General features: G+C 38.2%; 1 protein-coding gene across 26 annotated transcripts in view; it reads right to left on the bottom strand.

Moving 5' to 3' along the window:
- Cfap69 (cilia and flagella associated protein 69) overlaps nt 1-16,495 on the bottom strand; it is a 72,964-nt gene that overhangs the window by 46,965 nt on the left and 9,504 nt on the right. For 10 of the 26 annotated variants that reach the window (NR_197257.1, NR_197261.1, NR_197259.1 and 7 more), the window contains exons 3-6: nt 12,579-12,644; nt 9,760-9,869; nt 7,274-7,350; nt 3,377-3,475 (exon numbers count right to left, since the gene is read on the bottom strand). Coding sequence is in view for 14 of the 26 variants with exons in the window: in NM_001431973.1 (NP_001418902.1) it covers nt 3,377-3,475; nt 7,274-7,350; nt 9,760-9,869; nt 12,579-12,644 (352 nt within the window). In the remaining 12 variants the exon portion in view is untranslated. Of the gene's footprint in view, nt 1-2,980; nt 3,476-7,273; nt 7,437-8,906; nt 10,422-10,771; nt 11,023-11,477; nt 12,645-16,495 lie in introns of those variants that run through there. The other 16 variants (NR_197260.1, NR_197262.1, NM_001431975.1 and 13 more) reach the window with 12 other exon arrangements.

Genomic DNA, 16,495 nt, shown 5'->3' with positions numbered 1-16,495 from the left:
TGTCTTTGTCTCTGTGGTGTGTTTTTTTGTAGGCAGCAAAATGCTGGGTCCTCTTTATACATCCAGTCTGTTAATCTGTGTCTTTTTATTAGGGAATTGAGTCCATTGATGTTGAGCAATATTTAGGAATAGTGATTGTTGCTTCCTGTTATTTTCATATTTGGAGGTGGGATTATGTTTGTTTCTCTTCTCTTGGTTTTTTTTTTTTTTTTTTTTTTTTGCAAAAAGATTAGTTTCTTGCCTTTTCTAGGGTGTAGCTTGCCTCCTTGTGTTGGTCTTTGCCATTTATTATCCTTTGTAGGGCTGGATTTGTAGAAAGATATTGTGTAAATTTGGTTTTGTCATGGAATATCTTGGTTTCTCCCTCTATGTTAATTGAGAGTTTTGCTGGATACAGTAACCTGGGCTGGCATTTGTGTTCTCTTAGGGTCTGTATGACATCTGTCCAAAATCTTCTGGCTTTCATAGTCTCTGGTGAGAAGTCTGGTGTAATTCTGATAGGTCTGCCTTTATATGTTACTTGACCTTTTTCCCTTACTGCTTTTAATATTCCTTCTATGTTTTGTGCATTTGGTGTTCTGACTATTATGTGATGGGAGGCATTTCTTTTCTGGTCCAATCTATTTGGAGTTCTGTAGGCTTTTAGTATGTTTATGGGCATATCTTTCTTTAGGTTAGGGAAGTTTTGGTCTATGATTTTTTGAAGATATTTACTGGCCCTTTAAGTTGGGAGTCTTCACTCTCTTCTATACCTATTATCCTTAGGTTTGATCTTCTCATTGAGTCCTGGATTTCCTGTATGTTTTGGGCTAGGAGCTTTTTGTGTTTTACATTATCTTTGACAGTTGTGTCGATGTTTTCTATGGTATCTTCTGCTCCTGAGATTCTCTCTTCTAGCTCTTGTATTCTGTTGGTGATGCTTGCGTCTATGACTCCTGATCTCTTCCCTACATTTTCTATCTCCAAGGTTGTCTCCCTTTGTGCTTTCTTTATTGTTTCTATTTCCATTTTCAACTCCTGGATGGTTTTGTTCATTTCCTTCTCCTGTTTGGTTGTTTTTTCCAGTAGTTCTTTAAGGGATTTTTGTGTTTCCTCTTTAAGGGTTAATAGTTGTTTACTTTGGTGTCCTGTAATTCCTTAAGGGAATTATTTTTGACCTGTTAAAAGTCCTCCATCATCATAAATGTGATTTTAAATCTAGATCTTGCTTTTCTGAAGTGTCTGGATATCCAGCATTTGCTTTGGTGGGAGAATTGAGCTCTGATGATGCCAAGTACTGTTGGTTTCTGTTGCTTGGGTTCCTGTACTTGCTCTTGTCATCCAGTTGTTTTGCTGTTTTTGATGGTGGCTTGATCCTCCTGTGGGCCTGTTTGTCAGCACTCCTGGGACCTGTTTTCCTGTTTTCTTTCAGCCAGTTATGGGAACAATGTGTTCTGCTCTCAGGTGTGTAGTTGCTCCTGGGGGCTGGCTTTCAGCTCGCCAAGTGGGCAGGAACCGGAAGGGCCCTGCCGCTACTTCTAGGTCCCTGTGCACAGGGGGCACAGATGGCACAAGGCATTTTCCTCTTGAGTCGGGAATGTAGGCAGAGAGTATTCTCCTCTGGTTTCACAGAGTGTCTGCCCCTCTGATGGTCTAGCTGTCCACCCCCCAAACCCCCGAGATTTGGGTGCAGGGAGCTGTTTGACCGGTTCAGTTCAGATCCGGGCGCAGATCTGGACCTCAGGCCTTCTGCAGCTGACTGATCCTATATTCCTGTGTCCAGAGGCACTATGCAGTTTCCTCTTGTGCCAGGGATGTGGGCAAAGGTGGGCAGAAATGGCAGTCTGTTCTGCCCTGCAGTCTCAGGATTGCCAGCACTTCTGGGTGTTCAGCTCTCTCTCCCACGGTATTTGGGAGCAGGGAGCTGTGGGCTGGTATCAGAGAGCTCAGTTTTCATTTCTACTCAGTGAATTTCAAGCCTGTTTGTTTTTTTTCCCTAATATTTTAGTGTTCAGGTCCATCCTACATTGTATTCTCCAGTCTGTTTAATCCGAGACTTTCCACTGCATATTTAATTGTAGTGACTTGTGTTCTCATACTAATTGTGTTACCCAAAAAAAGGCCTGTTTACAATGTCCTGCACATAGGCTAAAGGAAGCCTGCCTCCAGTTGGCTCTGATTAGGAAATTAATTTGCCAACGGCCAATGGCTGCGCAGGGTGAAAGAGGCAGGACTTACAGATTTCCAGGACAAGGGGTGAACAGAGATTCTCCGTGATTGGGAAGCAGAGAGATCACGATTAAAGACCGGCCAACATGTTAGAATCTGGGGAAATGGCCCAAAGGGCCACTTCCCTGCTTGGGTCTGGGGAACCAAAGATAAGATACAGATTTAGAAAATGTTAACTCAGGAATACTGGAGGAGAGTGTGTGCCAGCCGCGGGGAGGTTTAGAAGTGGCCAACCACTGAGCTAGTCAGGACATTAAAAATTAAGTTCACGTGTGCGTGTGTGTGTGTGTGTGTGTGTGTGTGTGTGTGTGTGTCTCATCTGAGAAACCAGAGAGCTCTGGGAGGGGGCTAGAAGCTAAATCATCTGACCAGAGCTCTAAGCAGATTAACTACTCTCCGCTACATTTAATAATCTCCTTAAGTATTTCACTAGTTCAGATGTCTTCTCTTGGTCTCCTTAGTCACAAATGTTTAGACCACCATACATTTACTTTTATCTATTCATAAATATATAACTTAAAATATAATTTATTCTCTCTTACTATATGAATTGCAAATTATATAATCAATGAAGATAAGAAGTAGTCTTGAATAATATTATATACTCATAAGACTAATGCTTGATATAATCTACTCATAAGTATGCTTTAAGGCTTCCTAGCTATAACATACAGAATTCTCCACAAACATAATGAAGAATGGCAGCACTATTACTAATGTAACATTTACTTGGGTGGATTGATAGTGATGAAAATAATTTTATCTATAATTCTTTTTTTTTTTTTTGGTTCTTTTTTTCGGAGCTGGGGACCGAACCCAGGGCCTTGCGCTTCCTAGGCAAGCACTCTACCACTGAGCTAAATCCCCATCCCCTTTATCTACAATTCTAAGAAATACTGTTGGTAGCAAACTAAATTTGCTTATCAACTGGGCCAGAAATATTTACCATCAAGATAAAAATTTGATATAAACTTCCAAACTAAAAAAAAAAGAAAGAAAACTTACACAATTTTTAGAGATAAGAGGTCAAAGTTATGCAAATTTGATCTTTTTATATATTGAATCCATGAGCCCCTGTTTGTTCAAAGTTTAATGAAATATGAGATGACATTATTTTTTTCTTTCCCAAAGACAAAAATTGTCATTGAAAGATCAATGAAAATTTTACCTGAAATGTGTTTCTTTAGTGGTTCTGCATGATAGAAGTCAACAATACACTTACAGATTTGTATCCTTAATTTAGAACTTGGTATTTTCATTAATTCACCTGCCAGAAGGACAAGGGAGAGAATGTAATAACATTTATAAGTTTATTTTAAATGGAAGCATACAATACTGATGGTATAATAATTAAGTCTCATCAGATGTGCATATTGCATCATATAATTGCATGTGTGACCTTATGTATGTTATGCATCACTTCATATGAGAGTAGATGTTGAAAAAGTTCTTGTTAGGTGTTGTTTTTATATGAATAATGACACAACCATGATGTCACATTAAGTTCAGGAGAGAACAGAGATACCTAGTGAATGTGAGATGTAGGACATTGTTGTTGGTAAACAATATACTGTTTGACAGTTAATTAAAAATAGTAAGTAGAAAGTACACTACAAACGATAAAATATAGTAAATACACAATCCAGGAAGTCAAAGGGATACAAATTGTAAAGGAAGAAGTCAAAATATCACTATTTGCAGATGATATGATAGTATACTTAAGTGACCCAAAAAATTCCACCAGAGAACTCCTAAACCTGATAAACAACTTCAGCAAAGTGGCTGGATATAAAATTAACTCATACAAATCAGTAGAGTAGCCTTCCTCTACTCAAAGGATAGAGGCTGAGAAAGAAATTAGGGAAACAACACCCTTCACAATAGTCACAAAGAATATAAAATACCTCGGTGTGATCTACCCAAGCTAGTGAAAGACATGTATGACAAGAATTTCAAGTCTGTGAAAAAATCAAAGATCTCAGAAGATGAAAAAAATCTCCCATGCTCATGGATTGGCAGGATTAATATAGTAAAAATGGCCATCTTGCCAAAAGCAATCTACAGATTCAATGCAATCCCCATAAAATTCCAACTCAATTCTTTACAGAGTTAGAAAGAGCAATTTGCAAATTCATTTGGAACAACTAAAAACCCAAGATAGCAAAAACTATTCGCAACAATAACAGAATTTCTTAGGAAATCACCATTCCTGACCTCAAGCTGTATAACAGAGCAATAGTGATAAAAATTGTATGATATTGGTACAGAGACAGGCAGGTAGATCAACGGAATAGAATTGAAGACCCAGAAATGAACCCACAAACTTATGGTCACTTGATCTTTGACAAGTGGAAAAAAGACAGCATTTTCAACAGATGGTGCTGGTTCAACTGGATATCAGAATGTGGAAGAATGCCAATTGACCCATTCTTATTGTGGCCAATCATTGGACTGAGCACAGGGTCCCCATTGGGGGAATTAAAGGACTGAAGGATCTGAAGAAGTTTTCAACCCCATTGGAAGAACAACAATATCAACCAACCAGACAGACCCACTGCCCAGAGCTCCCAGGGACTAAACTACCAACCAAAGAGTACACATGGGGCAATTGGTCCAGTCGCATATGTAGCGGAGTATGGCCTTGCTGGGCATCAATGGTAGGAGAGGCCCTTGGCCCTGTAAAGGCTGAATTCTCCAGTGTAGGGAAATGCCAGGGTGGGTTGGCAGTAGTGGGTGGGTGGGTGGGTAGCATCCTCATAGAAGCAGGGGTAGGGGGGATTAGGTAGGGGGTTTACAGAGGGGAAACTGGGAAGAGGGATAACATTTGAAACGTAAATAAAATATCCAATAAAAAAAGAGTATTTACTAAAAGCCTTTCCTCAGCTATGTGAGGCTTTGGAAAGTATTTTAAAATATTTCTTACAGCTTCCTGATTTAGCATTTCAAAGCAGAGTACTAACTTCTTCATTCATTTCCAGATCCCTTTTCCTGAATCAGAAATATCTACACATCATTTAGAAGAAATCCTAATACCAATACATGGTAGATGCTGGGGTCTCTTAATAATTGTCACTAATGTCTTTTATTAAATACTTCATACTGTGTATTCTACTTCATGTTTCCAGAAATCAAAAAGGCACTAAACAGAGCAGTATCTGCACTACATCATTAGTGAGTTAAGAAGTTAAGAGTTCATTCTGTCCTTAGTGGCACAGCAATGTACTTTTACAAACAGGGTGTCAGTAAGGAAGGAATAGTGGGATGACAGGCCACGGGTTATTCTAGAATGTCTGCTCATTTTCTAGAAGGCAACATTCTAAAATAGGGCCAACAGGGACACTTAAAAATAATACGCTGAAAGTGAAAAAGGAAGCTCCCGTCCCTCCCAAAGCCCAAGCCAGAGTGAAGCCTCGAAAGCTAAGAAGGCAGTGCTGAAAGGTGTCCACAGCCACAAAAAGAAGATCCGAACGTCACCCATTTTCTGGCAGCCCAAGACCCTGTGGCTCTGGAGGCAGCCAAAATATCCTCGAAAGAGTGCACCCAGGAGAAACAAGCTTGACCACTATGCTATCCTCAAATTCCATTGACTACCAAGTCAGCCATGAAGAAAATAGAGGACAACAAGCACCAGGTCGAACAGGCCACGAAGAAACTCTATGACATTGATGTGGCCAAAGTCAATACCCTGATACAGCCTGACAGAAAGAAGAAGGCGTATGTTCACTCGGCTCCTGGTTATGGTGCTCTAGATGTTGCCAACAAGATTGGGATCATATAAATTGAGTCCAGATGGCTAATTCTAAATATACACTTTTTTCACCATAAAATATTATCAACAAAAGTATTTTTAAATATTAGCATGTCTTCTTTTAGAATGTCTTCCTATTTAACTTTTCCACTAATGACAGAGTTGAAATCTCCCATTACTTCTGACTCTGCTTGATTCTTAAGGTTTTCTTTAATTCTTTGTATTTAATCTAGTCTTTGTGATACTTCTACTGTTGAAGCTCAAATTTAGGAAATCTGAGTAACTATAACTATAGTTGAAGATAATGAAACCTACACAAAAATAAGTAACATTTAATGTTAAAATAAATATGCTTTTTATTCACTTTTGGTGATCCTTTAAAATCTTCTTGTATGGGGAATATCACTTAGAAAAAAACTTAAGGAAATAGTTTTAAAAGTTTACTGATCATTTATCTTTTATTTCACAATTAGAAATAAAGACATAAACTAGTAACCATGAATTCAATATAGCATTTGTTTGGAAAACATATCATCATGTCCCAGAGGATGATTATCAGAAAATGTTTTTTTTTATCACATTTCTTAAGAAGTAAATTCTAAATTTACTTTTATTTCTAAAAAGTTAAAAAACTGGATATAAATGCATACCCTTTTATGACATTTTTCATATTTGATTTTATTTAAAAGTTTGGGGCACACAGTGAACAATGCATGTGGACTCTGGTTTCAGCAACTCAGCTCAAATGTGACAATGTTTCTGTGCTCACTAGAAGAAGACTACAGACACGTGGTGGAAGGTAGACGTGATCCACCCCCAGCTCTGCAGCTATTGGCAAGTGCTAGCTGCTGGTAGAGGAGACTAGCTTCTCTAAGAGTGCATGCTCCAGTGAAAGCTCACATGTTCAACAATATTTGGGCATGACAAACTGATGGGAGCAAAAGGACAGTCAAAGTTGGGTGTAGATCTAAGGGTAGTTGGGTAAGGAGTGAATATGATCAAAAGATGGTATATAAACCGTTGAAAGAATTAAAGAGAGGTTAACAAAACACAACTAAACTATACATCAAGTGAAAGGAAATCAAAGAGGTCAAAGCCACACAGAGCAGAGGGCCTTGCTGATACTGTGAAACACCTCAGGTACACACAGCTCCAGAACTATCATAGAGCACACCATGATAATTCTCAGCTAAAATAAGGGAAGGAGGAGCCTTGGTGTAGGGGATCCTGTTAAGGAAACAGCTAAAGCAGACCCGCTCTTTTCCTCAGATTGGTCCTGCCATCTTCTATTCCCCTTCTAAAATAGTCTTAACTTACCCAGAAGTGCAAATGAGTTAGCGGTATCTTCAGTGTAAGTTATTTCATCCGATACTTTCTTTTTCAAAAATGGCAAGCTTCAGTAAGAATGAAGAACGACAGAGTAATTTTAAATAGATTCCGAGGTTGATACATCCCTCATAAAAGGGGAAACATTTATATTCTAAAGAATAAGGGATATTCTCTCTTAGCCTATCTTATTCTTTAGTGTAGAGAACCAAAGTAAAATTGTACTTCTAACTGACCAAGCAGAGATTACCAAGCACATTAGTAAGAGTAAAGAGATAAAGTTGAGCTAAGAAAGAAATCTTCACTCTTAATAAATACTTACAAATTATCTTTCTAATCAGAGTTAGGAGAACTCAGTCAAAACTTAAAAATGTTTAATGGCTTTTCCTGAAGTTTATAAAGCAGGAGTTACCAAATTAATGGTCAATTTCTTTCTAAAGGTCAATGTCTCCTCTTTATTAATCAGATTAGCAACTATTCACAAAAGAACAGAATACTTTTGGAACCAATAACTAATTCAACTTTAAAAAATATTAATTATATCAGAGAGATGGCTCACCCATTAAAGGCTAGGCTCACAACCAAATATATCTGAATTCTAATTCAGTTATTATAACCAACATTATCTGAAAATACTTAATTGTAAATCACAAAAGATCAAGTTTGTAAATCCCAGGTCATTATATTAAATTTCAAGGAACAGATAGAAATTACTTCTTAAAACAAAATATAAACCATTTGAATCTCTTGTACTATTTGAAGTATAAAACATTTTTATATACAACTTCCAAATTAGGTCTTTCCAGCCATTTACTAAATCATTAGAAGGGGCCATTGAAAAACTTTCCTATGTGGATACAGAAACAGTATCCATACACTCTTTCGTGTTGGAAAATAGTTGCAAATAGGAATTGAAAACAATCATAGCAAATACAGAATGCACAAGTTAATTTGAATTTAAAAGTCTATGAAGGCAAGCTACAAAGACAATTTTATAATTTGTGTGGGGACTAATTTTTGTCCTTTTAGAATCAAATTCAAAGCAAATATTATCATCTAGTTGACTGACAAACAGCTAAATATTTCAAAACTAAGACTCTAAATATCTTGCCCCACTTTTACATTTTTTCCACCAAAGGAGGCTCCTAGAATAAAGTATTGAGGTTGGTGGTTCAACCCAAAAAGGTACAGGAGTGTGCCCCTGGTACAATGGAAAAGCAACTCGAGACCAAACAGAAACGTCTGATGTATTTCCAATGTTTTAATCTCTAAAAAGTTCTTGAAAAGACAATCAAGTGAGGGTTGGGCCTAGTGAAATGCTGAATATAGGCGGAAATTGGAAATGTTAAAAATTAATAATGTACAGAGGAGGGAGAGGGAAGAGCACCGCTGAAGAGATCTGGACTGTTACACAGTGAGACGTTCTGTAGACTGAACCAGCTGTGTGGAGGTAAGACTGTAAGCTCAGTCCTTCAGAACCTGCACAGGCAAAAGGGCTGCTTGCCATATAGCCACATATCAACACAAAAACGTCTAGTGTGTTTGAAAGCACTAGAGCAATAATTCATTTCATTGTATATAAATCTCCGTTGAAAAGGAAGGCCAGACATAGGCATCTGGTAAATTATTTTTCATTATTTTATTATATCAAAGAATTAAATGTAAATGGATACAGAATTTTTTTATTTTACTGCTGCTAAATCTTAGGGTTGGAATGCATATATATGTTAATATGTTAATATTAAATTGATAGATAGGTTTAGAAGATGAAATTGTCAAAATAATTTCCTTCCAACTTTAAGAAGTCTCCTGACTTGAAAGTGGCTATTTAAACATTTATCTAGATCAGCCACTGTGTGGCAGCAAAGAAGCATTTATATATGTGTGTCTACTTATATACATATGTTTGTCCATTTGATCTATGTACATAATATATATGTACATAATATATATGTATATACACATACTTGTAGTTTCCAGAGTTGGTGTAGAAACTACAATAGAGAAGAGCAAGACATAATGTTTTATAACTCTTACCTCTAATATATATTACCTCTAATTTATATTCCCATATATACAAAACATAATTTTTCTTCCTCATTCAAAATGGCAAAATCAAATAAAACATGACATAAGAATATACCTTTGAGAGTCAATTTTTTAAAGAAAGAGTAAAAAGAACACCAAACTGTAACTACCTTTAAGTTTATGTAAAGATTCTCTCAAACTGTGGCAGTCCTTTGGTTTCATTTGTTGCTTACCAAGCATGTGGCCATGTGACTACATATCAGAAAGTATTTTATATATACTTACAATTTCTATAGAAATCTGTAACATTTGAAATAGTAACTGCTCAAATCCTGTCACCAAGTTATTTAAATTTTGATTTTTATTATTTTGATACACTATATATCTAACATCTTTGTAATACAAATAAAGCATATAGAATAAAGTAGAGTTAGAGAGAAACAACTTACCCACACAATTTTATGATTTCAGATGCAGGCTCTACAAAACATGGCTGCTTTTCGATTTTTTCTGCACACAGACTCAGAATTTTAAATATCTGTGCCAAATCTCTTAGAGGCTTTAATATTTTGTTAGGAAATAAAGTTATCATTAATTTATAAACATATTTTTTATGAGTTTACCCCAGAAAGTTTACAAAATCTTATCTATCCTGTTAAGTATAGTAAGTTTTAGTTTAATTAGTTTGAGGTCTAAAGAGAAAAGTTTATAACCGTTCTTCTAGCAACGTTATATTTTTTATCACTATTTCAAACTACAACACAAACAGATAAAGTACTTTATTTTTTCAGATGCAGTTCTTATAATGAGCATTAAAATTGAGATTTTATTTCACTTAAAGCTCACATAAAAGCAAAATGTATCTCTTCTAGAGCTTCAAATAATAACGTATTTTATTTTGCCTGTTTAAAAAACATGATTAATACAAAACCAAATTTCATTGATTTTTGTTTGATGGCTAAGATATTGTTCTGATTGTGACTTCAGGTCCTAGATTGAATCCTATTGTCTGTAGCTTTGCTGCACGAGCTTCTTAGGCAGGGAGGGAACACAGCTCTGTTAACTTCCACTTCCTCTGAATTGAAGCATCCATTCCTATAAGGAGAAGAGGCTCATGTGGCTCAGGAAGTAAACCTTACAAGTCTTGGAAAGCTGACATTTATGACTCGGGGAGCTGCAAACAAGTTTCAAGGGTGTAGCTTTGTGAGCTCTCATTGCTATTAATGATGGAGAATGCTATTTAGTGACACATCTTTCACTGAGTCATCCATGTTCCTGTAAGTTATGCCAATAAAGTCAATAGTTCACTAAATTAGCCTTGTGTAGAAATGTTAACTTGGTTTTTCATCAGTGCCTAATGTGGGTTATATCTCCCCAAGAAAAATTACATAACAGACTTGGTGCCTGAACAGGGACAGACAGAAGCCTAGAAGAGTTGGGACAGAATTATTTGGCCCTTACAGTGTATGATGAGACATACATCTATGATCGGTTTGAAGGCAGAGTCCAGGGGACAATCCCAGCAGGGGTTCTTTTCTGCACGTAGTAAGGGGTGGTGTGCCTCTCTGCCTCAGTGGTGATTCCAGTCTCCCGGCGATGTGTGACAGGGCATGCAGCCAAGGTTGAGATGTCTCAGGATGGAGTATCTTTGGGCGAATCCCAGTTTGGTCATCCTTTTTCATGTGATATTGGAATGGGGATTCTCTTCGTAACTGGAATTCAAAATGTGAGTATGCAGACACTCTGACAACAGTTCAGACTAGAGACTGTATGGCAGTTCCCCAAGAGACAGTCAGCAAACTGTGGTGACCTCTTCATGCCCACTGCTATATGTAACAAGATATGTAACAGAGGCAGGCATGGCTGCTTAGAGGAAAGTCTTATTTAAAGGAGGAATTACAATGGGAAGGGACATAAAGCTATGGCCTTCCGTGTCAGCCTCTGATTTGGTGGGTGATTCCCACAGCACTCATTCTTAGCAGCTGGAAATGGCAGGATTCAAGCAAGAGGTACAAGTCATGACGAGGAGATGGAAGGGGAAGAGTGTAAGCTTGGGCTGTGCTGGAAAGCCCCTCATGCGGTCCATAAGCTTAGAGCTTGGAAGAACCCAACAGTGGTGGGGACAAGAACAGATCAGAAGTGATACAGGATAGCCCTCAGGTCTGACCTTGAATAGAGACGAAGGGGAAATCCATGACACAACGCATTGCCTTTCCTTAGGTTTAGATAGTTGGTAGCAAGTAGCTCTCCTCTGAAGACCTTTGTAACAGGCTGGCTTAGGCTGTAAAGCTTCACAAAGTGATGGACGTATCACTTCCCAGGAAGCTGTTAGAAGACTTCCTGGGAGATGCACACAAATCTGTTTACTTTACAGAGGTCACTGATAACAGATTTCAGGAACAGTTCTTACGTAGTCTAGCTTAATGAAGCTGTGAGCTTGTTGTAACTACTTGCAGAATTATACATGACCAGTTGCTTAACAGCAGTAGATGACTCAAAGAGAGCTACAGCACTGAAATGTGTACTTTATCTTGAGTCATGACTCACAGCATCTGCATCCCTGGAGTTTCTTGCATAGCGTGTAGGAGGCTTTCCAGTTGGAGAGTTTCCTCTTCCCAGCAGCTGTGTATCTCTAATATAATCTTTGAGAGTGAGTATATGAATCTTGTAAGTTTCTGCTTTCTAAACTTTGTGAGTTTTGCTTACTTCCTGAGCCTTAGGAACCTCTCTGTCCTTTCTCTAGAAGTGAATACTTCAATTAGAAGGAAAGTCTATACAACACTGAACCCTTTCCTCCAGCACCTACATTTCTTTAATTCTCTTTGCACAAGCCTTGGAAGGGGTGATATAGGTGTTTGATTAATTTCCCTCATCTGTGGCAGAGTATTGAGCAATTAGGCTTGAGCAATGGTTAAGTCATCTCAGAAGTTTGATATTTTATGAGTCTCAGGTACAACACCCATTACAAAGAGGAAGTTTTCCATCCTGATTGACTGAGGCTGACATAGGTATAAACAAAATGTTTCAAAGGCAATTTAACAAGAGGATTCCATCTATTCAACAGAACAGTAATAATTATATCCCCTCTGAGACCTATGACCTCTACTTTCCTGTCAGTTCCAGATAGGGATCCTTACAAACAAACGGGTAATAGATGTACATGGCTTGTGACACTTTGTTACCATGGCCATAGGAAGGGATCTAGTGTATTTTTTTAGTGTTTCCAGGGGAATGAAATGAACACATCCACATAATATATAAAGGATACAAATCCATTCTGATAACAGTGTGTCAGTTTCTTGATATACTTCAGTTGTTTTTCTTCTGAGACATCCTAAAACAAATGGTCTATTAGTTCTTTTGTGCTATTAAATTAGTTAAGATCTTTGAAAATTTTATTCAGTATATAGATACATGAAAATTACTAAGTAATTCTTATATTTAAAAAAAAAGCAAGCAGCCTGTGCCTTCTGCAGAGACCCTCCCAAATCACTGCAGCAGCTGGAAACCCCAAGGAACCTAGAGGACTCGGGACCCATCTCTCCTTCCCTCTAACTCCACCTCCCTTCTGAATGGGGCAGATCATCAGCTCTCTGCTTTCCTGAAGACCCCACAGTCTGAAGGCCTCCCAGGGGATCTGCTGCAGCAGGGCAAAAGATCATCAGCAATGTCTGCCCCTCTAAAGACCCAACAGTCTGAAGGCCTCCAAGAACTGCTATAGTCAGGGCCACAGGTCTCCCAGGAGACTTGCAGTAACCCAGGAGTAACACAGTAACACAGGAGGCAAGCTCCAGCCAGAGAAACCCAAGCCAGTTAACAACAGAGATAACCAGATGGTGAGAGGCAAGTGCATGATCAGAAGCAACAGAAGCCAACATACTTTGGCACCATCAGAACCCAGATTTCACACCACAGCAAGCCCTAGATACACCAACACACCTGAAAAACAGGGTGCTGACCTAAAATCCTATCTCATGAATAAGATAATAGAGTCCTTTAAGAGGGATATAAGCAACACACTGAAAGAAATGCAGGAAAACACAGGTAAACAGGTAGAAGAAGCTCTTAAAGAGGAAACAAATCTCTTAAAGAAATATAGGAAAAGACAATCAAACAGGTGAAGGAGTTGAACAAAGTGGTCCAAGACCTAAAAGGGGAAGTAGAAACAATAAATAAAACACAAATGAAGGCAACCCTTGAAATGGAAACCTAGGAAAGAGGTCAGGAATTACAGATGTAAGCATCACCAACAGAATACAAGAGATAGAGAAGAGAATCTCAGATGTAGAATATACCTTAGATGATATGAACACAACTGTCAAAGAAAATTCAAAACATGAAAGAGTAACCCAAAGCATCCAAGAAATACAGGACACAATGAAAAGGCCAAACCTAAGAATAATAGGAATAGAAGAGAGTAAAGATTCCCAGTTCAAAGAACTAGAAAATGTCTTCAACAAAATTATAGAAAAAACTTCCCCAACCTAAAGAAAGAGATCATCATAAATGTACAAGAAGCCTATAGAACACCAAATAGATTGGACCAGAAAAAAATACTCTCATCACATAATAATCATAATACTAAATGCACAGAGCAAAGAGAGACTATTAAAAGCTGTAAGGGCAAAAGGCCAAGTAATAATATGAAGATAGACCTATCAGACCTATCAGAATTACACCAGACTTCTCAATAGAAACCCTAAAAGCCAGAAGAGCCTGGACAGAGATCATGCAGACCCTAAGAGAACACAAATGCTAGCCCAGGCTACTATACCTAATAAAACTCTCAATCAACATAGATGGAGAAACCAAAATATTCTAAGACAAAACCAAATTCAAATAGTATCTATCTAATAATCCAGCTAAACAGAGGATTCTAGAAGGAAAACTCCAACACAAGGAAGGTACCTACACCAACAAAAAAACAAGAAATTATCTCACAACAAAACCAAAAGGAGAGAATCACATACATAATGCCATCTACAACAACAAAAATATCAGGAACTAACAATAATATGTCTTTAATATCTCTCATTATCAACAAACTCAATTCCCCAGTAAAAAGACACAAGCTATCAGACTGGACACATAAACAGGATCCAGCATTTTGTTGCATACAAGAAACACACTTCAGTGACAAAAACATACACTACCTCAGAATAAAAGGCTGGAAAAAGAGAAAGTAGGAAAGAGCCTTGAACTCATTGGCACAGGAGGAAATTTTACAGAACTCCAGTGGCTCATGCTCTAATATCAAGAATTGATAAATGGGACCTCATGAAACAGGAAAGCGTCTGGAAGGCAAAGGACATAGTCAATAGGACAAATTGGCAACCTATATATTGGGAGAAAACTTCACTAACCCTATATCTGATAAAGGGTTAATATCTAAAATACACAAAGAACTCAAGAAGCTAACTACTGAAAAACCAAACAAACCCAATCAAAAACTGGGGTATATAGACTAAACAGAGAATTTGTAATAGAGGAATCTCGAATGGCTGAGAAGAACTTCAATGTTCAAAGTCCTTAGTGATCAGGGAAATGCAAATCAAAATGACCCTGAGATTCTACCTTATACCAATCAGAATGGCTAAGATCAAGAACTCAGGTGACAGCACATGTTGTGGAGGAAGTGAAGAAAGAGGAACACTCCTCCATTGTTAGTAGGATTGCAAACTGGTACAACCACTCTGGAAATCAATCTGCAGTTTCCTCCGAAAACTGGAAATAGATCTCTACCTGAAGGCCCGCCCAGCTATACAACTCTTGGGCATATATCAAAAATGTACCCCACCATACCACAGGGCAATGCTCCACTATGTTCATAGTGGCCTTATTTGTGATAGTCAGAAGCTGAAAAGAATGAAAATGTCCCACAACAGAAAAATGGATACAGAAAATGTGGTTCTACACAATGGAATACTATTCAGCTATAAAGAACGAGGACATTTAGTAAGGGCACCAGTGGAAGGGGAAGCCCTTGGTCCTGCCAAGACTGAACCCTGAGTGAGCGGGATTGTTGGGGGAAGACAGTAATGGGGGGAGGATGGAGAGGGGAACACCCATAGAGAAGGGGAGGGGTTGGGGGATGTTGGCCTGGAAACTGGGTAAGGCAATAACAATTGAAATGTAAATAAGAAATACCCAATTTAATAAAGATGGAGAAAAAAATACTGAAAAGTTGTAGACAACACACACACATATATGTATATATAAAGTATAAAATATATATATATATATTATATATATACACTTTAGTAGTCTCCATGACAAAGAGGCCAGATATTTACACACTTTTCAAGTTGTCATTATCAGAGGCTTAGACTCAGCTGATTCCTAGCACGATGAGGCCCAAAACAATGAAAATAGTTTGTTCTTTATGAATTTCTTTGCAATAGTAGTTAATTCAAAACAAGACCCTGCAAAGAAGTAAAATTTAAATATCTCCCCTAAACAAACAAACAAAAAAAAAAGAATGAGGACATCATGAGTTTTGCAGGCAAATAGACCTAACTGAGTAACTCAGACTCAAAAGGACGTGCATGATGTTTACTCACTAATAAGTGGGTATTAGCCAAAAAAATACAGAATACCCAGGACACAACCCACAGAACTCAAGAAAGGTCAACAAGCTGAAGGGCCCAAGTGAGGACACTTCAATTGCTTTTGGGAGGGAGAAGAAATGGATCATGAGAAATGGAGGAAGGGAACCCAAGTGAGGATGCTTCAATCCCACTTAGGAGAAGAATGCAACCACAGGGGGTCAGAGGGAGGGAGGGAGCTATGTGAGAGAGGGGAGGGAGAAGGGAAAAGGGGAACATGATTAGGTATTGGGGGCAGGGGCACAGAAGAGAAGCCCTGAGGGCCAGCAAAATGAATGGAAATATTCAACCTCCAGGGGTGGGAGGAGAAGAGACCTCTAGAATGTCCCAGAGACCTGGGAGGTGACAGCTTCTCAAGATTCAAAAGGAGGGACCTTAGATGCAATGCCCAACAGTGGGAAGAGGAACTTGTAGAGTCCACCTCCAGTAGAGAGACAGGGCATCAAGTAGAGGGAAGGAGTTGCCATCCCACAGTCAAAATCTCTGACCCAGAATTGTTCCTGTCTAAAAGAACTGAGGGACAAAACTGGAGAAGAACCTGAGGGAAAGGAGGTCCAGTGACCAGCCCAAACTGAGATCC

This window comes from Rattus norvegicus, chromosome 4, assembly GCF_021556685.1.
Source record: "Rattus norvegicus strain SHRSP/BbbUtx chromosome 4, alternate assembly SHRSP_T2T, whole genome shotgun sequence".
In the NCBI taxonomy this organism is placed as follows: Eukaryota; Metazoa; Chordata; class Mammalia; order Rodentia; family Muridae; genus Rattus; species Rattus norvegicus.
Note: the sequence above shows the minus strand (reverse complement) of the source record. Positions and strands in the feature narration are given on the sequence as shown.